General features: G+C 37.8%; 2 protein-coding genes across 5 annotated transcripts in view; both read left to right on the top strand.

Annotated features, from left to right (window-relative positions):
* The first annotated feature begins 10 nt into the window (after positions 1-10).
* cep131 (centrosomal protein 131) lies at positions 11-23,264 on the top strand. 4 transcript variants are annotated; one of them, XM_047817627.1, is made up of 27 exons: positions 11-226; positions 1,527-1,723; positions 2,380-2,474; positions 4,118-4,229; positions 4,755-4,882; positions 5,407-5,511; positions 5,630-5,797; positions 6,163-6,280; positions 6,622-6,735; positions 6,970-7,123; positions 7,292-7,389; positions 7,583-7,759; positions 8,248-8,439; positions 8,575-8,712; positions 8,851-8,976; positions 9,670-9,786; positions 11,158-11,187; positions 12,610-12,712; positions 13,236-13,437; positions 13,795-13,902; positions 14,064-14,181; positions 14,582-14,656; positions 18,308-18,450; positions 18,794-18,971; positions 19,870-20,066; positions 20,220-20,280; positions 20,397-23,264. In XM_047817627.1, the coding sequence occupies exons 2-27, from the start codon at positions 1,538-1,540 to the stop codon at positions 20,466-20,468; spliced, it is 3,315 nt and encodes a 1,104-aa protein (XP_047673583.1). In that variant the 5' UTR covers positions 11-226; positions 1,527-1,537; the 3' UTR covers positions 20,469-23,264. The 4 variants fall into 4 exon arrangements, with proteins under 4 accessions (XP_047673583.1, XP_047673582.1, XP_027018926.2 ...); XM_047817626.1 differs by having other exon boundaries at positions 7,580-7,759; XM_027163125.2 differs by having other exon boundaries at positions 12-226; positions 6,625-6,735; positions 7,580-7,759.
* Positions 23,265-27,052: 3,788 nt separating this feature from the next.
* LOC113653493 (alpha-N-acetylgalactosaminide alpha-2,6-sialyltransferase 2-like) overlaps positions 27,053-27,965 on the top strand; it is a 17,244-nt gene continuing 16,331 nt past the window's right edge. Inside the window, exon 1 of the mRNA XM_027163113.2 lies at positions 27,053-27,225. The gene's annotated coding sequence lies outside the window, so the exon portion shown is untranslated. The remainder of the gene's footprint in view (positions 27,226-27,965) is intronic.

Raw genomic sequence — 27,965 nt, 5'->3', positions numbered from 1 at the left:
ATTGGTCGGTTTGGACAGCCAGGGTCGTTGAGGCGATTTGATAGGCTCGTCGCTAAGATATGGGATAGTGCTGTATTTATTGTTGGATACGAAAGCTGTTTTTCTACAGTGGAAGTGTGATATTACAGTCAGGGATATTTAATTCTCTAGATCTCCACAAACGGGAATATAGAGCAGTATTTTACAGTGGAAACAGCGGATGTGGCCAATTTGATTCAGGCTTTAGGTGAGTGCCGAGTAATGATTTTAGCACTCTGTTTGTTATGCTAACGAGTCAAGACCAACCTGAAACGGCTGTACATTCACTAACCAGTTTTATTTACAATAATAAGTATGTAAACTAGTTTTATAAAATCCAGTATATAATATTTAGGAGTCAAATTATCTAGGAGTCGTTTAGGAGTCGATTCTAAAAATTTGTTGTTCGGTTCAGCATAATAGCTGGCAATAACGGTCACGTCAACTGTAGCAACGCTTGGCGTCGTCTTGGTTACGCAGCTACTGTAGCATCCCACTGCTACTGTTAACACACACACACACAAACACGCACGCGCAAGGACTTACTGAGGACCTTCCATTGACCTTAATGAATTAAATGTCCATTTATTTATTAAACAGCAGACCTAACCCTTTATAACCACAGTATCCAAAAACAGTATTTTGTGTTATCCATATAGTTTAATATCACATTGTAAAGAGTTTACAGTTTACACCGATGCCCTGTGACTCACAGATGTGTTGAATAGTTTACAAAAATTTCTAAAGTTGAAATCTGATGGTCTCTGTAGGTGGATGATAAACATTGATATAACTGATTTAATTCATTTCTGTGATGCATTAGTAACAATAAGACATAGCATTCGCTAGTATCTAGATATAAGTTCTTAGATATTCCATCAAGTTTTGGAGTTGCACACCAAATTACACCAGAACGGTGTGGAGTTGAGGAAAGCATGACTTTGATTTGATAATGGTGTGGAACAATACTTGACCAATGCTAGGCCAAATTTTATTAGAAAGTGAAACTATAGTCCAGTTTTTCAACAGGGGAACATCAGGGAACTGTGATATTCTCTGTTAAAGTAATGTGAATTGCATAAATGGGGGATGTCTATCCATAAGACCTGTGAAAATGTTACCCAAAGCTACACAACTTTGGCAATAAAAAGACTATAAAAGACTATATTGCTCATGATGGCTTATTTGTGAGGCTCTCACCTTCTTATTGAATAATTAGTTTGGGTGCCAACCAGATTTGCAGCAGACTTTAAAGAACTGCACAATTTCCTGTGGCTTTGTGTTAGGATTTGAAATAGCTATTGCCTCTTCTTTAGCAGTCAACATTTAAGGCTTTATCATTAAATCCTCTTTGGCTATATCACAGAATCCTCCTTGAATCCTTTTATATGTAAATGTGAACAGTGGAATACTGTTCCAGTTCAGGTAAATCACGCTGAATTTCTTATTCTTTCTTATGTCTTTCTTATTCTTTCTTTCTGTTGGACATTTTTTTCCATTCATCTCAGGCTGAGAGAGGATGCACACTACTCGCAGTCCAATGTCCATCCAGCCTGGAATGGCTGGAGACGCGCTGGATCTAAGCTTGTGCGGATCGCAGCTTTCCATGGGCCGCAGACCCAGCAGTGCCTCACCGGGAAAACACTTCTCTCGCTCCATATCGGTGTCCATGGCCGGTGATGGACGTGGCAAACGCAACACTCTGGTTAGCCTGCACCTTCCTAAACATGTCACAAAGGGATTTCAATCGGGTTTTTCCTACCTGGAATATATTATTATGTCGTATGTACTATTGTCTGATGATGGATGGGTAGATATATCACAAGATACATAAGCTGCTTTAATATGCAGGCTTTACCTTACCTTGAATATTATATGAAGTGCTGCTGGTTAATTGAAAACTACATATAATGTTAAATATAGCCAGTCAGAGGTTTACTTGCTTATTTTAAGTATGTTGTAGATAAACAATCAAAGAAAACTACCCTGATTTGTTTCCTAAGAATTCCTAGTAACAAAAAATAACAATTTATTCCTAATTACAGCATATGCTGAACTATTTAATTCCTCTTACACTGCAGCAATTTGCCAACTGCATTAAAAAAAAATCAAACTTTTTTTTTATAATTTTATACTCGCATTTAATATTGTGAAACATCTTTGAAGCAAAACTGTTATTTCATTAGTACCCTTCACTATTTATAGGGAAAATCCTCATGTGGGTTTTCTGCATTGTTGTATGTGATGCAACTCAAATCCAGACAGTGTATCCTAATATTTCAGTGTCCGCAGTAATTCTAACACATTTTGCCACAGTGATGACTCTTTAATTAAAGTACTATTCCTTCCTGTTGATGGCAGGCTGATGGTGGGTTTGGGAGTTCCCGTGCCATTAAGAATCTGCGGCGATCAAACAGCACCACACAGGTGAACCAGCAGGTCAACTCTAGACTCAGGTATAAAATGTCACACCCGTTCTCTTTTAGTGTCATTATTTTATAGTATGCCTAGGAGCTCAGTTACCGAACTGTGTAAGTGATACTGAATTGAAAGAAAAAAAAGTAGAACGTTTTATTGGTGTAGATGCACAGAAGTGGAACATTAAAAATACAGCATTCCCGTCTGCTAGTGCTTTATTAAGGTGGAATTTTATTTCTGTGGGGGAAAAAAAATAGCAGATTTACACGGATGATGACCGATGTGCGGAGACGTTCTATTCCACTGGTGTCCTATTTTCTAATAAAACCCAGGACGGCAGGTTTTGATTACAGCAGTTGTGCTTATCTTGCTTAGTAAGGCCATACATTCTTAGGGGCAATGTATACATTATTTCACAACATTCTGAACATTGCTTTCATTGATGTGAGTGATCAGAGAGGTACCCCAGCTTGTTGCCTGTATGGAGCATGTATCCATGCATGTATCGTCATGCTTGTGGTCATCGCTACTAAACTTTTGGGCTTCCGAACTGCATGGAGGAGCAACAGCTGGGGTTTGGAAGATTTATCTTTTTTTCTGCAGACAATGACTATTGTGTGTTGGCTGCTGCAGCAGCAATGTGGAGGAGGGCAGTGTTTGCAGCTTTGTCCCAAACAGGGAGGGGGGTAAGAGGGAACTCTCTCGGGTTTCTCTCTCGAATGAGGCTGCAGTGAAAAGAGAAGTGTGCACACACCAGGAGCTTATTGTCCGGCAGCTGCCGTCACCCTCCCCTCAGTCTTCCTGCTTATCCTATAGAGAAGCAGAATAAAGAACAACCTTACGCTGTTCCCTCGTCGTTCTGCTCATCAATAGCTGTCATTCCCTGACCTCCCCTCCCCATGTCGTGATGGAATGCGCTTTTTAAAATCAGTGTTGCATTCATTTTCATTTGGCCAGCTGGCATTGTGCATGTAAGGCCATGGTTAGGTGTCAAGATTAGCAGCATCTGCCTGCCTTGCACATTCTGGATAGTCCAAGGCATTTAAATGTCTGGATAGAGGTGATAGCCATATGCTAGTTTGCATTCTCTGTGGTTAGCGAAGGCATCTGTGTCTCTTAACGGCTGCCCTCTCATTGCATTCCTTAGCAAAGGCCTACTGCAGCTGTCCTCACAAAGCTGTCACCACAAAAAAAGCATTTTTTTTGTTTGAAATGGGTTCATCTGATATGGTTCACCATGCTCAGGTCGACTTTCTGTTTTTGTTGAAACAGCTCCTGTGGGTATATCACTCATCACACCTGTTTTTCTTTCAATAGGTTTAGGTGAAGCGGTGAAGGTATATCAGTGATGTTAATGTCTTTCATGATGTTTGTGTGTTTTGCATTGTGGAACCAAAACCCTGCGAATTGTGAATGTCTACTTTGATCTAATTGGTCCACGTAGACTTGGAGTGAAGTTTACATCCATTTCGATTTTATACATATTTTGAGTATTTGCATAATGTCTCTGGGAATGTCTGATATGGAAGATAGTAATAATAATAATGGCGGAATATTGAGTCTGAGGATGCACCGTCTTCGGGATGTGTACAATGATTCACTTTAAGTTTGTTTAATGTGAATCATGATTCAGTGACTTGTTTTTACTGACGTTCATTAAATTCTCACCTCTCTCTCTCAGTGAGGGCCATACAGAGGATTTCTTGGCTCTATTTGACAGCAGCACTGATGGTCGTCGAAAACTATCCAGCCTCACTAAGGCCTCTCCAGACCACACAACATGGAACATTCTGGTACTTCTCTTCCTGTGCTACTATTTACCTCTGACTATCCTGCTGTTGAAGTTTCAGTGCTTTGGGAAAATTTATAAACTTCAGTTTTAAAATTTTTGTACAAGACTTCATAGTTATAGTACTTATAATATACATCAGACTTTAAAGTTCCAGAACTGTAGTAATAAGGTTAAAAGAAGTATCCTGCTGGGATAGTGAATCTAATGTCATTACTGTGTAATGTAGCAGCTTGGGCTTAGTGTAGGCTTCCATTTGGGTAATTTTTGACAAATGTGCTTTGAAATTCAATGAAGTAAAAGCATTAAAAAGGAGTACATAAAATTGAACTCAATGCATAATAAACTGCAATTCTTACCCACTTTAGTGGTGATAAGTAAGCCCTCTTACTGTGGCAGTGCTGTGTGTGCGATTGTTAAGAAATTTGCAAAATAATTCTGCAAAGTAACCTGAGATGAGACCGTAATGCTGTGGTTGTATGCTTTTTGTGAAGAAAATGAAAGTAGTTGTTGTGTGTGTGTGTTTAAGGACGACCAGCCACGAGCATTCCCGTTGCCCTCCAGCTCTCGCAGCACCTGCAGTACGGATTCGCCCACTGGCATAAGGAAAAGAGATTCTGGTGTTTCACTGGCTGCTAACTTTACTGCCAACAACAGGTGGGTTATTTAGCATCATTCACTTCCCAGACACATTGCCCCAATCCCTGTGAATTGGACTATAGTCAAAGCTGCTGTGAAGGAAAATCAATCAATCTGACCATCAGATTTTAGAATAATCAATATATACAGTGGCGTGAAAAAGTGTTGACCCCCGTTCCTGTTTTTTTTTTTTTTTGCACGTTTTTCACCCAGGGCCATGTAGGTTTGGAGTTTGTTTTTCCTTGATGATAAAAACCTTCATTTAAAAACTGCATGTTGTGTTTACTTGTGTTATCTTTGACTAATATTTAAATGAGTTTAATGATCTGAAACATTAACGTGTGATAAACATGCAAGAAAATAAAAAAATCAGAAAGGGGCAAACACTTTTTCACAGTACTGTGTGTGTGTCAGTACTAAGTGAATATCAAGTTCTTCAGACATCTTTAAAACAACCGATGTTAAAATTATACTTTGGAATTTCTTTATCCTCCCACTGTGTTCAGCTCAAGTTCATTATGTGTTTAATGTTTTACTTGCAGGAGCAGTAAAGCAGCTGTGGGGAACTCAGTGACAACTATGCTGCACAACAACCACTCAGACAAGCCTCTCACACCCAAGAGCTCCAACCAGAAACCCTGCTTCAAGTATAAATACATCATATAAAAGCTCATACTAACACTAAGTGAGTGGTAGTTTTGTCCAGCAGGTGGTGCTGTAGCTTTGTCAATGACCGGATATTTTTGTTGGTTCGTGTCTGAACAGTAACATCATCAAAGCCACAGTGAACGATGAGGGCACATTAGAAAGCAGCTCCCTCACAAAGTCTCAGAAGAACTTCTCGGCTTCTACAGGCTCTAATAACAACGTCTCCAGCTCCCGAAGCCCTCGCAGCCCTCGTAGTCGAGAAGTCACCGAGGAGGAGGCCGAGAGGTGAGGCCTGAGCTTCCTCACTGTCATTCTGCATCTGCTTATATTCTGAACAACATTAAATACCAAATTCTTCTGAGATTCCAATGGATCATATTTGTTAAGATATTGCTGCTTAAAGCTGCGTGTGACACCCACTACTTCAACTGGACTTTTTGCACAGCACACTTTTTATATCTGCACTAAAACAGCACACAAACTGCACACACATGCACCATCTTCATCTTCAAGTAATAATACTGTATATACTATAACTACATAATTATTTTACTTTTAAATTCCATTTTTATTTGGACATTATTTGTTTATGCATGTGAACTAATGAAATTTAAATTTGAATAAAAACCGATTTAATCTTTTTTCAACAGGTTTATCCAGCAGGTCAGCCATGCAGCAGTCACTATCCAGCGCTGGTACCGACACTATGTCGCCAGGAGGAACGCAAATGAAACTGCCCTCAAGCAACTGTTTACTTCCAAAAGAAAGGTACTGAGCTGGATTTCCTTTAACTCTTTAGTGTCCTGATCCATTTGATCCTCATGTTTGAATACCGAAGCTTTTTGAGATCAAGAATAAGATAAAGGATTTCTGGAGTTTTTCTCTTTAACTTAGTTCAAAATAATTATAATTTAATAATAATAATAATAATAATAATAATAATAATAATAATAATAATAATAATAGTATTATTATTATAATTATTTATTCTTATTCTTATTATTATTTGCCCTGTGTAGGATAATTTTATTGGTAAGTGTCATCTTTTAAAATGTTTCTTTTAAAATAATGTTCACATCTAAATATCACAAATAAGACATATGCTTAAGCAGGAAAGAGCGCAACAACAGGAAAAAGCTGTAATATCACAGAAAAAGAAAGAAGAGGACAGGAAACGCATCAGAGAGGAGAAGGCCCGTCTGGCTCGCCTCACTGCTATCCAGGTCTGTCTTGTTTGCCACATGCATATCCATTTCTGATAGATAAAAGGCTGTGCTGTATTTGTGCTGTGTTAGAATAAATCAGTTACGCCCAAGCCTAAAGTTGTAGACCGTATTACAACCGCATGCTGGATAGCTTTATCAAATAAATTGTACTGTTAGTTTTAGATTGTCCGAGTAACAAATTTCATATGTGTAATAACAATGTTATATTGTGTGTGGCTCTCACACACACAGGAACTGCAGCAGAAGAGGGAACAGCGAGCTGAGGAGGTACAGCGAATAGCAGAACAGGAAGTAGAAGCCCTGCAACAGGCTGGGAAAGTGGGGCATATGAAACTCACTCAGAGTTTGCCTGCCTCCCCTACAGCCACCAAGGCTAAGAACACGGGTATCTGGAGCTCAGCAGCTTCCCCTTTCAGTGGTTTTGTTTGTTTGAGCTTAAACTGTTAAAACTAAACTGTTATTGGTGATGGTATTTGAGGATATTCAATTATTATGCCTCTGATGTCTTTGACTGGAAGTGATTGTATTTTGTATGTTGAACTGCTGTACACAGATTCTAATGTGGATTTGGAGAGCGAGCTTGAAGATGTTGCCAATCAGAGGGCAGCATCACCCACGGTGTCAACACGCAGAGGCTCTCAGTGTTCTCAGGTAATTATTTAAACTTTTTAAGGGACAATTTAAGGGACTTCATTGTAGAAATATAAACAGAGGACAGTGTTTCTGAATGTATATTCTCTCCAAAAAAAAAAATATATATATATTGATTTTGAGATTTTCTTTGAGAAATTCCACAATGCACTTAAAATAAGTTGATGCTAACTGAGATGTTGTTGCTCAGGAGATTCTGCAGCGGTTTGTGAGTGTAGAAGACCAGCGACAGGGGGCACCATCGAGCAGAGCTCATTCTAAAACAACACTTAATGACCTCCTTGATTCCCTCAAACTCCTAGAAGAGGGACCAGAGAGACTCTCACAGGCTAAGAGCTACAGGAAGGAGAAATACGCCTGGATTGATGAGGTGCGTCTGTTCTGGTCCACCGGCAGTTTTTATGGTTTTGTGGTAGTTTTTAACTTGCCTGTATTATAGACTTCCTGTCTTGGGAAGAATTGAGAACCCTTGGGTAAATGCACTTTAATGACACAGTTTTGAGCTCAAACATTTGTCATCCAATACCCCTTATAGTGTACAAAATAATATAACGTAAATGTGATTGTGAGATCAGTCAACATCATGAACTCATAATATTGAATTCATCATTACGGACGTAACAAAAATATTAAAATATTAGGTAATATCGCCTATCATATTTAATGATGCTATTAACATGTATGTATAGTTTGTACTATTCAGAAAAAAAACCTTTTACGGAACACACAAGTAAAACCGTGGTCGATCTACTTATGCTCGAACCTCCAAAAAGAATTAGTCTTATTTGGAACAAAATAATTGATATATAGTCTGATCATACTTTGAGAACACTACTAACATCCTACTCACCCCTTCAGGATGGAGGGTCCATCACCCTAACCACAGATAATGTGGAGAGACTTGGGCAGCTGAGCCAGAGCCCTGCCCTGTCAGATGGCGGAGCTTTACTCTCTGAGGCCAAGCTGCAGAGCATCATGAGCTTCCTGGATGAGATGGAGAAGTCTGAGCAGGAGAGGCCACGTTCAGTAACCTCAGGATCACACAGAGAGGTACTGCTAGGATCTGAGTCAACTTTGATTTGATCCACTTTTTTTTCTGCCCACTGTCCATATTCTTTATTTTTAAATAGAAATGCTATATATTTTTCATTTCTATAACTACAGATTTGCTGTTTATCTCTATAGGTGCTGCTATCTGAGGAGGAGCTGGCTGCAGTGGATCAGGCTTCTGCTACTGCTGCTGAGGTTGCCAGCTCTACGATGAAACTCAAACTGGAGCTGAAGGAAAAGCAACGCGCTGTCACGATGCTACAGACCGCACTGGTAAATTAATATATGCACTTTTGTGTGAAACTTTATATGAAAACAAATGCCAGTTTTGCATGTCTGGCTACATGGCTGTTTAAAATACATAAAGATATTGAGTACAGCTGGTGAAAACAAACTGATATCTGGTTGCAGACCCAGCAGAGAGAGCTGATGCTCCATAATGTGAAGGAGACAGAGAAGGAACTCAACCACAACTTCCAGATTCAGAAACAGCAATACGATGCTACAATCCAAAGACACCTGGCTTTCATCGACCAGGTAGCTGTGAAGTCCTAGATAAAATTATAAGTTTTGTAAGCTAAGTTTAGGTGAGGTTAGCATCATTTATTTTGCAGTTTACTGCTGTCACTTGATTGGTTGATTAGGTCACTGCTTGAATGTGCATGTGTAGATGTGTTCTTATTAAAGTGGGTGGTGAAGCTATATACAAATATATAATATATATATTTTGTATATAAGTATAATTATTTTCATAGCTTCATGCTAATGTTCATCTTTGGGAGACAGACACCAACTGAAAAAGTCTGCTGTGAGTGTAGTGAATTAGCATTAAGTGGAAGTATTTGTACACTAGATCTATTTATCAGCTAATTAACAAACTAAAACATGTTTGAACTGGATGGATTAGAGGAGGCCTGTTACAGATTATAGATTATTAAGAGAATAATTGTTTTATTGCCTAATTATATGATTAGCCTGGAAATGTGCTAATATTTATATCAAGAAGGAACAGTTCCAAAAGATTTACATTTGCCTGACACTTTTATCCAAAATTTACAATTACGACCGAGACAGTGAAGTGAGAGTTAAGGATTTTTCTCAGTGATCCAATCATGAGATTTGAACTCACAGCTCTTGTATTTAGTAACCCAATGTTTTTAACCACCTAAAATTTTGTGAGTCTACACAGCTCATACAGTAGATTGAAAGTAATCTATCTCTTGTTCTCAGCTGATCGATGACAAGAAGTCCCTGAATGAGCACTGTGAGTGTGTGGTGACTGAGCTCAAACAGGTTGACCAGAAATACACAAAAAAGATCAACCAGATGCAGGAGCAGCATGAACTGGTGAGTTGTAACCTATACCCTATGATTCACCATATTTTATCATGAGGCTGGTAGTCAGACCTGGGGCCTCTTTTGTCAGATGTGTCAACATGCATATTTTGTGCATAACCATTGGGTACGCACAGTTTTGTGCATGAACCAGGTATATGCATATGTCCCCGCACACCCGACCGTACTTATACAAGAACCCCCGGTAGTGTACACATATAACAGCAAGTAAACTGATTATTATATCACATACATCATATCAGCATAATTTAAAAATTTATTACTAATTAATTACTTATTTCAGTACTCACAGTAAATTAAAATTGGCTGAAAGAAACTAAAGGTGAATTGGGGTTATGCATTGTTTTCAGCTTTCCTTAGGGAATGTGTTTTTAGCACCACTGGAAACGTCTGTGAGTGAGGATTGGATCATTGTTTTTTGCCTGATTTTTTTTTTTTGGCCATTGCAATTTTAGTTGATCTCTAATTTAGAGCTGTAAACTACAGGTACATTTTAAAGAGAAATTAGCATCTCACTACCAGCTACTAGATGAATAATGACATGTCTTACTTACTTACACTTTTAAAACTAGCAGAAGAAAAGGCAGCAAAGAACTACAAGTACCCTACAAGTGCTGTACTTCATGCAGCAATATCTTTATATTAAAAATGTCTGTGAAGTTTATCTTCTTAAACCTTTTGGGAATATGCATGAGGAAATCAATTTAGAATGGGTGCTGTTTATTGATGCCTACTGCATACATCCGTGTGTACACACATGATAACTATCAGTACATAATTAACCTGGAGGAAGTCCTGGAATTGCTTTTCATTCCAACCATGCAGAAGCTGCACCAGAGTCAAATAAAAGCCAGGATCAACTGATTAATCAGGTGGAATCTGGTATGGCTACAGCTTGGTAGGAATGAAATCCTGCACCCACAACAGCTCTTTGCAGACACCCCTGTTTCACATGCTTTAGTAAAGGAGATCCCTGGTGTTTGTTAGTAACACTACACTAGCTTTTAATGCTTTTATTTCTTCCTGCATTAGTGTTATGTGACTCTAGGGGCTTACCTGCTTGCTTGCTCTACATGTGTGCTGATTTCAAGACTTCTGGGTTGATTTAAATCAGTTTTTAGCTGTAGATCTTTAGATCTCAGTTATTTTTTAGCAAGCATAAATGCTACAGTCATCGTTTGTCTTTAAAAATAACCTCTGAAATTTATTTCTCTAACACAAAACACCTTTCATGTAGAGGTGTGTGTGTATGGGATGCATGTGCTCGATTGCAACATTGCTTTTGCTTTCTTTAACTGTTCCCTCTTTCTTACCTTGTCTGTTTCTCTGGCCCTCTGCTTATTTTTGTTCTTCTGGCTGTAGGTGTGGCAAATTCTGGGTCCCTTGTGTGAGGTAATGCTTGTGTTTCCATTTCTAACCTTCATACCTTTAATCATCTCATTGCTTTTTTTCACATGTCGAGCTTTGCTGTCTCTTGAAAGTCTTAAACATGCATAATAAAAGTGTCCTATTCAATGTTAATGCTTCACAAACAAGTGCAAAGTTTTTGGAACCACTGACAACAGCATCATTACACCCTGCTGTGAGAAGCCTGTAATAAAGTCAGACATTTAGACTTGTAGATCAGTAATAAACACACCCTATAATAAACCAGGCTGGTATATGTAATGTTTACTGTGCCCAAACAGTTAAATGTTAGATGTTCACCATTTGAGTGTATCTAATCTTTTACCTTTAAAAATAAAATGGAACATTTCAGAGTAGATTTACAGGCACCTCTGACGACATATAAAAAATTTTTTTCCACCGAGTCGTGGCCACCCCACTGTTCACATTTCTGCAGGATGTGGCTGAAATGTTTCTTCCTACTTATGTCTTAGATTTTTTTCTGTGGAAATTAAATATAGAGTGCTGGAAAACAATGTGAGTTTCTATGATGAATCAAGCACATACTTCATTTCACAGACTTAACACTGCATGTTAACTCCATGGATTTGTACATCTAAAGTAAACACACAGATGGTTTGAGCTTGCCATCACTAGTTTCAAACACGGGTCAGCAAAATTAAGGAGTTTATTTAACATTTCAAGTCAAGTCAAGAAGCTTTTATTGTAATTTCAGCCATATATAGCTGATGCAGTACATAGTGAAATGAGACAGTGTTTCTACAGGACCATGGTGCTACATAGAACAAAGACAGAGCTACATAGAACAACACAGTGCTACAGACTTAAGTAAGTTAGTATTAGCCGCATAAAGTGCATCTGTTCTAACAGTGCAAGACAGGAATACATACTGTATATTCACACATCACTGGTCACTTGTCACTTTATTCTATAGTACGTGTAGTATATTCTATAGAAAAAAATACAGGAATGAACACTTAATGTAATTTCAGCAGTTGTGTACAATATGAGGTCTTGTAATGAACTGCCAAACAGCACAGTCTTTCACATTATCACAGTCTTTCACATTATCATGCCACAAGAGCATTAAGGAGGTCAGACACTGATAGTGAAGGAAGCCTGGAGTTCAGCCAGTGTTCTAGTCCATCCCTCCACTCCATCCATGACCTTATCTCACTTTGCACGCAGGGATATTGTCATGCTAGAACATGTTTAGGCCCCTTCGTTTCAGTGAAATCTTATTGCTACAGCATACAAAGATGGGAAGGAGTTCATATACTTTTAGCCATATGTCCAGACAACAGATTTAAAGGGACCAAAATGCATCAGGTTTTTGTGTGTGTACCCTTTAGCTACTCAGTGAGGTGTTTTGATTTTAATTTATTTTACTCTTTTTCTCTTCCTCAGGAAATAAAAAAAATAAAAGAATTAATGAGTGCCTCAGAAAAGATAAGGCGAGAGAAGTGGATTGATGAGAAGACCAAGAAGATCAAGGAGATCACTGTCAAAGGTGAGCTGGTGTAAACCAATTATGCTTCCATCTCTTCTTTCAGTCTCCACTCAACTGAGCTGTCAAGGAAGTAAAAAGGCACATGCACTACTAAGTCCTGAGTGACATTAAAGGGTAAAAAGGTTTCTTGTTCTCGGTTGTCTATCAGCTGTCCAAACTGCCATGTAAAATTTGCATGCTATCATTTGACCTGCAGAATAAGACAGCAGGTAAATCTTGTCAGTGACCATGCAGTGCATAAATTACAGTGAAAAGAGCCACAAATTCTCTCTCTCACACACACACACGCACAAATTTGCAAAAATGACATTGCAAACAAGGACATTGCAGCATATCAACATTTTATTTGTAGACCAGACTAGACTAACTTGTAAATCTGAATACTAGACTAGTTTAATTAATTTTGAAAATCTTATGAAAGATTAGTCACTTTTTATAATGTATACTCGTGTATGTGTAACTCACAACCAAAATCTTTTGACATGACACTGTGTATAATGTGTATTCACATCTGCATGTTCAGGCCTTGAGCCAGAGATCCAAAAGCTGATCTCCAAGCACAAGCAGGAGCTGAAGAAGCTGAAGTTGCTGCACGATGCAGAGTTGCTGCAAGCAGATGAGAGAGCAGCACAGCGATACATCCGACAAATCGAGGAGCTCCGAGAGCAGCTGGAGAAGGAGCGAGACGAACAGTGCCAGCGTGAGAGGGAGCTCGCCAAGCAAAGGTGCAAAGTCATTATTAGCACCTAAAAGAGAGAGTGTCTGCTGTACACACACTGGCCCTCAGGAAATACTGTCAGTTATTAACATTAGTGATTTTTTATTGTTTCGAGTAACCTTGAAAGATGCGTATGTCAGGATTGTCCTTTCAACCCACTATTAAAGCTCATTAAATAAAATAGCTTGAACTTTTACTGTCAGTTGATCAGATCTGAGATATTAGCTTTAGGATTTCAATGCTGTATCATGTAATTTGTAAGGAATACAAGCAGGTAGAATGCTTCTTCATAATTAGTGTACAGAATTGGGCTGTGTGTAACTCTGTGTGTGTTTGTGTCTGTGTGTGTGTGTGTGTGTGTTAGGTTTGAGAAGCAGCTACAGGAAGAACAGAATGCCTTACAACAGCAGAGCAGACGACTCTACAAGGAGGTTGCTGATGAGAAAGAGCGACTTACCCAGCAAGCTGCTAGGTCAGGATATATACAGTTTTGTTTTTGCAATAAAAGTTATATAATCATGTCAATTAATGGTAAAATTAAATAATCAGGTGAACTTTATGTATATTAGTCACTCTACTACTGACAGGCATTCTTAAGTTCACCTAAAAGTGTGTGTGTTGTGTGTGGTACAGGCAGCATACTGAGTTGGAGGAGTTGAAGACTCAGTTGGAGAACAACAGCTCTCTGGCTAATCGTGTTTTAAAGGAAGAGATGGAAAAGAGCAGAGAGGAGCAGGAGAGACGGCACCAGGTAAAAACTTGAAAGGGCAATTCTAGACTCAAATGTGTCAAATCATGATACAGTACATGTAACTTGTTAGGCGAGGCAGCTTGGTGGACCTGGGATTCAAACTCATGACCTAGTCCAACACCTTAACCACTGAGCTACTACACCCCTATATACTTTATAGATACTTTAGATCCTTTTTATTACTTAGCATTCAATATAAACGTGTGCATGTGTGTGAAGAATAGTGAAAAGAGAGAGAGAGAGAGAGAGAGAGAGAGAGAGATACGATGACATGTTATCAGTTATAACACTTGTGCAGTAGCAGCATTCAGGAATTATTTGATGGATGCTGTATTGTTTCTTGACTTGTTAGCCGTAGTGCATTCCTGGTAACAAAATAACACTTGTGTTGTGTTTTTAGGTGGAAATGAAGGCTCTGCTGGAACGCATGGAAATTGAGAAACAGACATGGGAAGAAAATTACATGAAAAAGGAGGTTTGTGTGTGTGTGTGTGTGTGTGTGTGTGTGTGTGTGTGTGTGTGTGTGTGTGTGTGTGTGTGTGTGTGTGTGTGTGTGTGTGTGTGAACCATTTCATTTCTGTAATAGAGAATGTTCTCACAGATGATCTGTTACACTCATATTTAGCCCAGTTTCCCACAATGCTGCTCAAATATTTAAAATAAACACTAACAACTGAGAACCAGCTAAAAGCAAAGTAAAAGTCTTTGAAGTTGATAATACATATTTCAACAGAGCTATACTGAGTATTAAAATAAACAAATGATTTTAAACAAAAGATGAATTCTAAGCTGCTTTATAAGTTGATGGAGCGATGGTTACCACACAAGACATCAGAAATCTTGTATGTAAAAGAGCTTCTGAAGCCAAAGCTGGTGCCTGTTGCATTAAAATTTCTCCCAGCAGTCTAGAAAATGTCAGTAAACAGAGTTCTGTACTGTTGTTAAAAAAAAGAAAAAGTGCAGGCTGTCCACCTAAAATAGTAGCAGTTATATAACAGTTTATTCTGGTCCACTAATCTGAATAGAGATAGTGTTTCAAGAATGCTTAATATTTAGTTTAACAACACTGGGATATTTTAGTGTTTATATTACTACATTTAGGGCTTTTTTTTACACCTGGTCACTTCATGTGTTTTCTCAGATCCGATAGCTATCTGATTTGTTAAAACTGTTCCATTTACATTAGGCCACATAAATGCGTCTCGGCAAATCGGATATCAATCCGATCTTTCTACTCCCGCCCAAAATGCAGATATATTTTATCTCATTTCCGGGGTAATTGAAATGGAACACGTTTTGGTGTATGCGGTTGCTACAAAAAACAGCATTTACTGTTTGCTGCGTTTTCGCTGGCAGCAGCAGTGCATTTTAAGACCAAACGAGACACCTGGGTGAAAGATCGGAGCCAGCAATGGTGGAAAAACTCGCGATGCACTCGCAAGTCACCTGCGAGTGATGTACTTCTGTTTGGGAGGTGTTTAACACTGACGTATGTGGCTTGAACAACCACATTCATTTACACCTGTCCAGTTTCATCTGAAATGTGTCCCGGACCACCTCCTGAAGTGGTTTGAGCAATCGTATTTATATCTGTCTTGAAACCGTTTCGGAGCGCATTTACACCTGTTTTTTTTACGATCGGATAGCTATCGGATCACAGAAAACGCATGAAGTGACCAGGTGTAAAAACACCCTTATATGTGTTCGCAGAGCCAATCCTGACCTCCCTGGGGCCCTAAGCAAAATTCTGCAAAGGGGCCCTTGATCCCTGATGGTTATTATTTACTGAGGGATGTGCATTCATATTGACCTGGCATTATAAGTAACCTTGATTGAGAGACTATAAACATTGCCATTTAGAAGTACTATCACGCTACTTTTTGTACTGGTCCCCACACAAATGTTGCTGCTGGAAAGGGCGCGTATCATTTCGTGCACGATTGCACTCACATATGAACACGTTCACGCGCGGCGTGGTTATCGAGCTCCCGTTTATAAACACAGACGCAAATGTTCACGCAATAAATTGTTGTGTGACAGACAGGCCAAGAGATGCACTGGCATCACTGCACAGCTAATTTAGCTAGTCAGATAGAGACAAGAGACAGAATCACATCAACTTAACTTTACTGTTATTTGCTCTTGCTGACATCAAACTTAAAGAGAACATAAGTTTACCTGATTGCTTTTCTCGCATTTCACTCTCATTTTGTTTCTTTTTTCTCTTTTCATGGCCAGATGGATAACTCCGCTTCATATTGACATCTACACAGTACACATTAACACGCGCTGTAAAATGAGGCATTACGGGGAAGCGGGCCTCGCGTAATTTGTGGGGCCCTACTCAACTAGCTTAGTGAGCGTATAGGGCCGATCGGCTCTGTGTGTTCGATATGTAAAATTCCAAATTCACCAACAGTTTGTCGCATCAGGACAATTCCTACTGTAACAATGGGCTGTCAGTGAGTCTATGCTCTATCCATTGAGGACACTAAGTCACCTATAGTCATCTTGTGTTTAATTGAATGAGATGTGACCTGGATATAAAACAACAAACCCACAAACCCAATGGCTATTTAAATGAAACATTAATGACTAATTGAATATCAGCGTAGTTGGGATTACCCCATACCTCTGTGCTCAACTGATCTACAGTATAACGGCACACTTTTTTGTACAATTTTGCTTAATTATTATCATCTACTTAAAATGAGCTATTTAAGGTTAGACCAGTGATGACATTAAGATTTTTTTTATCAGTACTTTTAATGCGATAGTGATATCTGCAAATAATTGTTTTCTAATTACATTTATTTTAATAAAATTTTGCTGTAATTATTTTAATATTTGCATACTGAAACACTGGAACATGATCTGGAGCGATTTGCAGAAAAATAAATATAATCAGACTTGGCACAAGCTGTGTCACAGACCGTTGGTGTTGGTCCTGAATATAGAAACAGACATTTTAGTGCTTCCGTGTCGATGTCTGTATATGAAGGTCTGTGTAATCTGTGTAATGGTCTGCATCAGCTACCCGAAGCTTTAAAGTATTAATGACAATGACCTTACCTTGTTTTGACCCCATAAATACTATGGTGATCTAAATTAGAGAACAATTCATAAACATTGGATTTCTTCTGAAATATTGTTGATCTTTATCACTCAAACTTTGAAGCAATATTAGCTGTGTATATATCAGTCTTCTATTAGCATGTTTTACAAAATAACCAAGCCAAAATAAATCTTGGAAAACTGGAAAACACAGTGATAAACTCTAAGAACAGTAACTATTGTAGCACATGAGACTACAACTAATATTTTTAAGGGTTTCAGCTTTCACAAGTTATAGTAGTAGGAAGATCTTTAAATGATTGCAGGACATCTGTGGTTTCTCACGCTGCTTTGGTGTGATCTTGAAACACTTTCTAGTCTCTCCACAGTTTGTTAACTGTAGTGGGGACTTTTTTTTAACAATGATTATGTTTTTAATAATTTTCATTTAATGTTCTTAGCGTCAATGAAATGCTTTACCTGCATTGCATTGCAAATTCCGATTGCCACTGTATGTTTTTAGGACCCTTTGGCTATTCTGTGTCCCTTTTAAATAAAATGGTAGCATGCATTGCTGTTATTGCTTCGCAATAGGTGGTCACATGACTGAAAATATGGACAGGCCTTAAATTGCCAAGTACAGCATGGCAATAATAGTTATTTACAAATGCATTTCTGCACTTTGAGACACAGTGCCTCCAAACCTAGCACTCGCACACAATGTTTTGTTGTGTAGTTTTTTTTAAATCCCCATAAACCTCAAAAGAATTTCTTCCACCACACTGTTTATTCTTAATATGTTGTAAATCACCACATTGAGAAATGCTGCAAGCATTGGGCCTATTTTTCAAAGGTAAATTGTTACCAGCCCAACAGAGTAAAGTAATGTACAGTTTGTAAATCTTATCTGCATGGGTTGGAGTGACAAGAGTTTCCGTTCACCTTTTATTACTTTTTGTTACATATATCAACCTTTACAATTGTATTGTCATCAGCCTGCTTTGCAAACCGAAATCATGAGCTTCCACACATACATTTGCATGTGTATGACAATATTATGATGTTTCCACAGGAAGTATGGCTGCTTACTCGAGAGCGAGAGCTGAAAGAGGAAGTGCGTCGGGCTCGCGACAAAGAGATCGAGTTGGTCATTCAGAGGCTAGAAGCAGAGACGAGCATTGCCAGAGAAGAATGTGACAGAGCTGCTGAGAACCGGTGAGCATTAAAAGTATTTGTGTCTTCAGCCATATTTTTTAGGCTGTTCCTAATGAAGTGACACCAAACTGTACTTGAAATCACTTTTCCCCCAACCCCTAGATTTACATATCAGAACAGATTTCCAGACAATTGCTTTATTTGGGTTTGACACCTCATGAAATCCCCAAGTCAAATGAAAATGGATATCATGATGTGAAACTCTGACATGAATATCAAATAGCCAATGAGGATATTACTGTGCTGTGACCTTAAATGCACCAAATACAAATAGCAAGAAATGAACAGAAAAATTCCTCTGGGTTCACAGATCACTTAATTTCAGTATGTTGTTTGTGTTCAGTGTAAAGCGTGTGAGGGAAAAGTATGAAGCAGAGCTTCAAGAGCTGAAGTGCTCAGAGAAGGTGGCTATGGAGGAACGTCAGGAGATGAGAAAAAGACAGAGTGAGCTGGAAGGAGAGAATCTTCGCTTGCAGTCCCTTCTCAAACAACGAGAGCAAGAAATCACTGATGTCACACAGGTAAATGATGCAAGATAAAGTAACAGTCCACAATGCACACAAACCAGGGTATTGAGAATGAACATACTCATGCTAGCCCAATGTACTTCTTAACATTTCCATTAGCATTTGTCAGCAAGTGTTATCCCAAGCTCATCTCATGGAAAATGCCAGCAACACTCTGGTATAACCAATAAAACAAAAGAATTCTATTATGTGATCATTTGCACTACTGGAGGATATCCAGTGACCAAACAAAGCATGTTTTTGTCTCGTAAGCCAGTGTTCTGCAATTACTGTAAAACATTGCTGACATAAAAGGTTGTCAGTGTTATCATGGGCACTAGACTCAGTCATGCTTTGTAATTAAGATAAAGTATAAAATATAATAAAGACACTCACAAACATACAGTAGTTTCAGGAAGTAGTGGTGCAGGTGTCTGCTCTCTCTCTCTCTATACACACACACACACACACACACAAACACAAATTGAACCCTGGAAAATATCCACTTCATCAATGTAAAAGTATCTGTTTATTATTTATTTAGCCTGGCCCCAGTAGTCAAATAAAAACCAAATTCATAATACATCATTACAGATCTCTTGGCATGCCCCACAATAGCAGGGGGGAGAAAATGTCTCTGTCAAAGCAAAAATGCTCTCACTGGTAATTCTAATTGGTACCTAGAAGATATCATAGAATTACCAGTGAGATCATTTTTGCTTTGACCGAGAACTGTATCAGCATTATGCTATGCAGATGTGCGAGTATGTTGATCCTGTGATTTGGGTGATTAGGGCTGAGGGTAAGGCTCATAATGATTACTGACACATTACTCAAGCAGCTCTTTGAATACATTTTTTCCTGTTTCTACATCACACATACAAATCCAGAGTGTCTTCCTGTGTGTTTGCAGATCCGTGATAAGTTGTCAGAAGAGAGGCGTAGCCTTGCAGAGGTCATCAGAGAGGAGTTTGCAGAGAGACTGGTTGTAATGGAGGAAGAGAACAGGAGGATGAGGGTGGAGGTGGCAGAGGTACGTGCCAGACTCAGGCTGGAATTGGAGCGACTCAGCAGTGAGAAAGAAAAAGAACTGGCCGAGGTTCACCAAAGGTAAGGAGCAAAGAGAACGAGATAAAGAGCAGATATTAATCTTTCTAACTTGGCAGTTATACATGATGTTTACTGCATGAATGTGCAGATGTATCACAGATGTTAAACTGTAGATAAGCAGTCACATGGCTTTGTACGTTCCTTTTTTTTTAGGGTGAAATCAGCTATTTTGAAAAAGGAAGACACTGTGAACACCTTACGAAAGCAGCACGAGGTATGGATGCCTTCTTGCAAAAATGCCTTAAAAAAACATTTATTCTACCCCTCTGGGGTATGTAAACTTTGCCTATAATTAAAGACATCTCTGACACTCCCCACTTTCTGTCCTAGGCTGCACTGAAGAGGGCAGATCACCTGGAGGCCCTGTTGGAGCAGCAGAGAAAACAGCTTTTAGGGAAATGATCCATATTTTTCTCCCATTTCCCTTATCACTAGGAGAGATTGATAAGGAGGAGGGAAAATAAGCCTGTTTGGATTGACAATGTTGTCTTTTCCATGATCTAAGAGGAGAACACTTTTCTCAGCACAAATTAGAGCTAAGAGACCTTTGTCTCACCTTGGACTAGACCACAAACTTCTCCTGACACATAAGCAGAGGAAGAGAAAAAGCAGAAGGCGGAGGGTGTGTGAGAAGTGCTGGGGGAATTTTTCTGCCAGAGACGTTTTCTCCATGTGAGTAGGGTGGGGGTGGGAAAAGTACTGGGTATACAAGCCTTCACAATAATCACTTTTAGACATTCTAAAAAAAAAAAAACACTGTGCCGTCCTTTCTTTGGAGCAAATCATTGTGTTAAAAAAGGAGTGAGAGAGAGATAGAGTGAAGGAGAGACACTACATAGAAATGGGAAATGAACAAAAATAAATAGATGTGTCATCCACACAGTTTGCAACCCTGTGGCTGTTTCAAAGCTTTTGCCCTGCTACAGGCCTTCAGCTTTTACACAGTATTACAAGAAGAGGGAGGGCAAATGCTCACCCCTTCCCCTTTGTGTCAAATACAGATGCCTTTTGTCTCAGGTCTCCCCAGGGCTCCTAAGTAGTGGGATCACAACACGTTCACTGAAACATGCAGGCCTCATGACCAGCCAAACCCTGTATTTAAAGAGGTCTAATCAGAGTTGTTATAGTTAGGTTTCAGACAGAGAATATTCTAGAAACTTGATATGTTGATGGAAATAGAAAGAAAAGGTTAAAGGTTTCGAATTGTGAACATTTAGGTATGTTTTCGGATAGAAGAATGGTGGATATATGAGTAGTGTTTAATATGAGAAAGTACCAAAGTAGATCTTTGGAATTCTAAGGTTAGTAATAGTAAGAAGGCTTTAAGATGTGAAAAGAAGATGGATAGACAAAGCAATCTTTTTTAAGAAGATTAAGGAAAGTAAAGCTAGAATTTAAAGGACAGATTCAGAATACAGTGCAGTGGGTTTCTGTGCATTTAACACTTGAAGAGGCCTGAGACAAAATGCATTAATACATTGAAAAACGACTAGGAAGTTCATACACACTTCTCCCTTGTTCTGTTCCCCCAGAAAATGCTTCCCTTTGCATTCTCTTCTCCAATTACACCAATGGGATTGACAGATCCATCTTGGTATTGAAAGTAATATGGTTACTTAAATTGGCTGCATTTTATGGAATGCAATCTTTTGTAGCCCTGTTGATCTTTTCCAATCTTCAGAACTCCTGTAAAACATTTGGAACAGAGAAATATGGCCTCTTGTTTGAGCTCTTAAGCTGCTGTTGTCGAAAGGTCACGTAGAGCATGACCGAGTGGAAATCACCTTTTATTGGTGGAAATTTGAGCCCAAGTCACAGTCCAATTTTAGTTGTGATTTTGTATTAACCTTTAACAAGTAAATACCTTTGACTGGTTCAGTGCTCCCCTAAATGGAGACAGCTCAGTGTTGATGCATTTAAGCAATTCATAACTCTTTATGCCTTCCATTTAATGAAAAGGCCTTATGTTTGACCATTTTGAATGTTGTATAGATAGTACTGTCCACTTGTACCATTTTCTTTGATGGGTTTTAGTAAATCAGATTATTCTGATGTGTTAAATAATATTTTATAAAATGTTTAGTGAAAGATGTCACCCTGGTACCTTGAGGTCTAGGATAAAGCACAATTTATTTCCTTATCACATTTCCAACATTCAAAATCTCCATTCCCTTATATCAAGCCAGACTCCAGTAGCATTAGCAGGTACAGTAACCCAGACACAGATCTATTTCAGATGTGTTTTTTATAGCATGCAGATTCATACCATTCCACCCTTCTCTACACATACAAATAACGTGTGTGTGTGCTTAAGATTAACTGAGCATGTAATTTGAACCCTAGTTAAAGGTTCATCTAGAAGGACAAATGGTCCGGTGAATGTTTTATAAAGTTTAGAGAACAGAGGAGAAGAGCTGTGTGTTTTGATCCATGGCCTTTGTGTTTATTTGGGTTTGCATCATGGTTGACATAGTTGGTACATACCATCTGTAAGGATTCCAAAAATGAATACAAACAAAACCATCAGTATTCTGGTCAATGTTTAATTAAGGACCATGATGGTGAAAACAAAAAGGTATGACTCCTTGCTTAAAAGTGAAAATTTAAAATAGACTGAAACAGAAGAATTTAAGTAACACTTTCATACACAATCACATTCTGCAGGTCAGTGAAAGCCTGCATCTCATCTCCTTTTTGTTAAACAGGCAGGAGGTGCTTCGGTTCAAAGATTGAGTTGCAGGACAGAAGTGACTTAAATGATAATATAGTTCTGCTTAAATTTACTGATATTTTTAAACCCAGATGTATTATGCTATTTTATAAAACTATATGTAAAATTGGTATTGCTTACAAATAATGTCACCAAGCCGATCTAGTATATTTGTGGTAGGGTAGAAAACACTATCAATTTCATTCATGACTAAAGTCTTCTATGTAACAATTACCATTATTTTCCCCAAAGTGAATGAATTTTATATTTCCACTGGTTGGAGTTTATTTTTGTGCTATGACAGTGAATGATCGTTCCTGCATCTAAAACTTGTCATTATGGGTTCTATACTGTACATGTGCCCTTTTTGTAGCTCTTAACTAATAATTTAATCACAAATGTAGTTATGTAGTCATTATGATCAATTATGGTGATTTTAAAATGTGAAGACTTTGACTGTACCTGTACAATAAATCTTATTAAGATGACTGTTGGCATCATCCTTCTTGTGCCCATGAAACCATACAATGTTGTGTTTGTGCTTGCTACCCAGCATAACTGTCTCCAAGGAATTATACTGTTTGCTCCATTTCTGTCTCATATTCCACGGCAGCAGAATCGAAAGGTAGGCAGGTCTCTGTGTCTAATCTCGTTTGTTTTTTACTTTCATTTTCCTTAAATAAAATGTAACATAAGACCCTATAATACTGTGCAGTGTTCATCACAGCAACTGTAAAAAGTTACCCAATACGCCCTCAGTAAGGCACCTTATCTTATTTGTTTCTCTATTGTCCACATCCCTTTTTTTAAAAGTGGTGAAATAGTAAAAATATTTTGTTAGCCATATCAAACGCACACATGCTGATGGTGGTTAAGGACCATGACGGTGAAAACAAGATATGACTCATCGCTTAAAAGTGAAAATTTAAAATAGTCTGAAACAGAAGAATTTAAGTAACACTTTCATACACAATCACATTCTGCAGGTCAGTGAAAGCCTGCATCTCATCTCCTTTTTGTTAAACAGGCAGGAGGTGCTTCGGTTCAAAGATTTAGTTGCAGGACAGAAGTGACTTAAATGATAATATAGTTCTGATTAAAATTTACTGATATTTTTAAACCCAGATGTATTATGCTATTTTGTAAAACTATGTAGAACATGCTGCATGTATGGTTACTGTATGTAAAACAACTGTATGTATGGTTAACATACTGATATCTATATCTCAGCTATGTTTAGCCAGCTTCACAACTTCACAGTAGCTACACTGAGTGTAACACAGGTTTGCAGCATGGTTGACATTGTTGGTGCATACTATCTGTAAGGATTCTGGTCTGTTTCCAAAAATAACAATACAAAACAAGACCATCAGTGTCCTGGTCAATGTTTAATTAAGGACCATGATGGTGAAAACAAAATATACGATTGCTTAAAAGTGAAAATTTAAAATAGTCTGAAACAGAAGAAATGAAGTAACACTTTCATACACAATCACATTCTGCAGGTCAGTGAAAGCCTGCATCTCATCTCCTTTTTGTTAAACAGGCAGGAGGTGCATCGGTTCAAAGATTGAGTTGCAGGACAGAAGTGACTTAAATGATAATATAGTTCTGATTAAATTTCTGATATTTTTAAACCCAGACGTATTATGCTATTTTATAAAACTATATGTAAAATTGGTATTGCTTACAAATAATGTCACCAAGCCTATCTGTATTTTTGTGGTAAGGTGGAAAACACTATCAATTTCATTCATGACTAAAGTCTTCTAAGTAATAATTACCATTATTTTCCCCAAAGTGAATGAATTTTAACTTCCCACTGGTTGGAGTTAACATGCTGCATAACATGCTGCATGTATGGTTACTGTATGTAAAACAACTGTACTGTATGTATGGTTACTGTATGTAAAAACTATGTATGGTTACTGTATGTAAAACAACTGTACTGTATGTATGGTTACTGTATGTAAAAACTATGTATGGTTACTGTATGTAAAACAACTGTATGTATGGTTACTGTGTGTAAAACAACTGTATGTATGGTTACTGTATGTAAAACAACTGTACTGTATGTATGGTTACTGTATGTAAAACAACTGTATGTATGGTTACTGTGTGTAAAACAACTGTATGTATGGTTACTGTATGTAAAGTTACTGTATGTAAAATAACTGTATGTATGGTTATTGTATGTAAAACAGCTGTATGTATGGTTACTGTATGTAAAACAACTATGTATGGTTACTGTATGTAAAACAACTATATGTATGGTTACTGTATGTAAAACAACTATATGTATGGTTACTGTATGTAAAAACTATGGTTACAGTATGTATGGTTACTGTTTGTAAAACAACTATGTATGGTTACTGTATGTAAAACAACTATATGTATGGTTACTGTATGTAAAACAACTATATGTATGGTTATTGTATGTAAAACAACTATGTATGGTTACTGTATGTAAAACAACTATATGTATGGTTACTGTATGTAAAACAACTATGTATGGTTACTGTATGTAAAACAACTATATGTATGGTTATTGTATGTAAAACAACTGTATGTATGGTTACTGTATGTAAAATAACTGTATGTATGGTTATTGTATGTAAAACAGCTGTATGTATGGTTACTGTATGTAAAACAACTATGTATGGTTACTGTATGTAAAACAACTATATGTATGGTTACTGTATGTAAAACAACTATATGTATGGTTACTGTATGTAAAAACTATGGTTACAGTATGTATGGTTACTGTATGTAAAACAACTGTATGTATGGTTACTGTATGTAAAAACTATGGTTACAGTATGTATGGTTACTGTTTGTAAAATAACTGTATGTATGGTTACTGTTTGTAAAATAACTGTATGTATGGTTACTGTTTGTAAAACAACTATGTATGGTTACTGTATGTAAAACAACTATATGTATGGTTACTGTATGTAAAACAACTATATGTATGGTTATTGTATGTAAAACAACTATGTATGGTTACTGTATGTAAAACAACTATGTATGGTTACTGTATGTAAAACAACTATGTATGGTTACTGTATGTAAAACAACTATATGTATGGTTATTGTATGTAAAACAACTGTATGTATGGTTACTGTATGTAAAACAACTATGTGGTTACTGTATGTAAAACAACTATATGTATGGTTATTGTATGTAAAAACTATGGTTAGTGTATGTATGGTTATTGTATGTAAAACAACTGTATGTATGGTTAACATGCTGATATCTATAAATCAGTGACATTTAGCCAGCTTCATAACTTCACAGAATAAAGGTTAGCTACAACCGAGAGTAACACAGGTAACAAAAAAAGATCAAAATTTTGGATTTAAAAAGATTTAAAAAGTTAGCATTTCTCATGTACCTCTTCACATCAAAAAATAAAAACATAAATATGTTCCAAATTTTCTTCTTTTTTTTCTTTTCCAAGTTATGTTTTTATTTTTTGATTGTGGTCCTGTAATGATTATATCTAGATAAAATTAGACAGATGGATACAAATTTCTGTGCTGTAATTAATATATGTCCAGGAACAGCATCTATCACTAGCAAACTCTGACTAGGTTTGTTTAATAAAAATAATCTTAGGCGAATGTTAAAGCTTTTCTTTTTTTTTTTTTTTAACACACTGGACGTTTATATAAGGTTTGATACAGCAAGAAAAACATCCCCTTCGACCACTGAACCTAAATAAACCGGTGTGTGAGGAACACTTTCGCTAAATAATCACTACTCTGTACTTTTTCTCGACAGATAATATATACACGAGCGCGTTGAAAGTCTTTCTAAAACCGGAAGAGGACTATTTTAATGCAACCCGTTAGACAGAACCGAAGGAAACGCTGCGTTTTTACACAACAACGATAAACAAAATCAGTTCTCACCATCCAAAAACAAATTAAAAGTAAATTAATAAGACACCTTTTAAAAAAACACGGTTTAAATGCACTTTCCTTGCCAAGCTTTTTATAATTATCTGTAATATATGTGCGTGCTTTCTGTGGAGATAACGGCGCAACGTGCAAATGTTTTAAACAAAGTGGCCTTTCATCTGCGTCGACTTTTCTGTCTGGGGAAAGAGAAAGTGCGCGCGCCACTAATCACTTACAATGTTCCTCGTCTTTTTGTTTCTACTCACTATCCAACTTCTGTTTTAATGTCCTCACCAGAGCCCTCCTTCTTTCCCTCTTTACACCCTCCCTTATTACAGGGCAGGATGTGAGCAAGGCGTTGACCGATTGCTAGCAGCTGTTGCTCATTTCACACAGCGTCCATCCCTCTTGTGCATTGAGTGTGTGCGTACGTGGGCGCCTGCGCGCGTGTTTGTGCGTGTATGTGAAGGAGAGACTGTAGAATCGGTTGCTTGGCGAACAAACGTTAAACCCCAAGTTTGGGTCTGGCAGGAATTTCATCCCAGAGTAAGAGAGATTTTTAAGTTCCTCCTTTACTTTTCTTTTCTTTCCGTTCCTTTCTCTTTTGTTAGAACAAACTTTGTGTAGTTAGAACAGTGGGTTTTTTACGTGTCCGCGCCTTTGGATTCAGCTTCGGCTTTATTGAGGATTTACAGACTTCTCTGTTGCAATGTTAGGAGAGAGTTTCTTGTGTTTCTTTTATATTTAAACCGAGTTTGCAGTGTTTAAATCAGTGATGTCGGAGAAGCTTACATTTAGTGAAGTGAGAACATAGTGGAAGTTCCCTCTGTGCTCTTCTACTATGGAGACCGGACAGTTGTGGGGATTTTTTTAAACAAAGATGAAAGCAGACTTTGTTTTCTGAGGCATAATTATTTTACTAAGAGCACAATAGTGAAACACAACGCTGTCCCAGTGTATATCGTGTGATGGAGGCCAAGTTGTTGCTATTGTATTGGTTGTGTTTACACATCTATCTGTGTGTCTGTGTCTGTGTGTGTGTGTGTGTGTGTGTGTCTGTGTGTCTGTCTGTCTGTCTGTGTGTGTGTTTGTGTTTGTGCTGCACGATTAATCATATCGCAATCGCGATATCAAGCCTGTGCGATTATATGACGCAAAATGCTGCGATTTTTATTAAATAAATAAATGCATGTGTGGACATGACAACCCATTCTCTCTGAAAGCTGTTTGCCTATTCCATACACTACACCGCTATCCGCTAATAAAAAAAGACCAGTGAGTTTCAG

This window comes from Tachysurus fulvidraco, chromosome 8, assembly GCF_022655615.1.
Source record: "Tachysurus fulvidraco isolate hzauxx_2018 chromosome 8, HZAU_PFXX_2.0, whole genome shotgun sequence".
Classification (NCBI taxonomy): Eukaryota; Metazoa; Chordata; class Actinopteri; order Siluriformes; family Bagridae; genus Tachysurus; species Tachysurus fulvidraco.
This window is presented reverse-complemented; position numbering and strand designations above follow the sequence as displayed.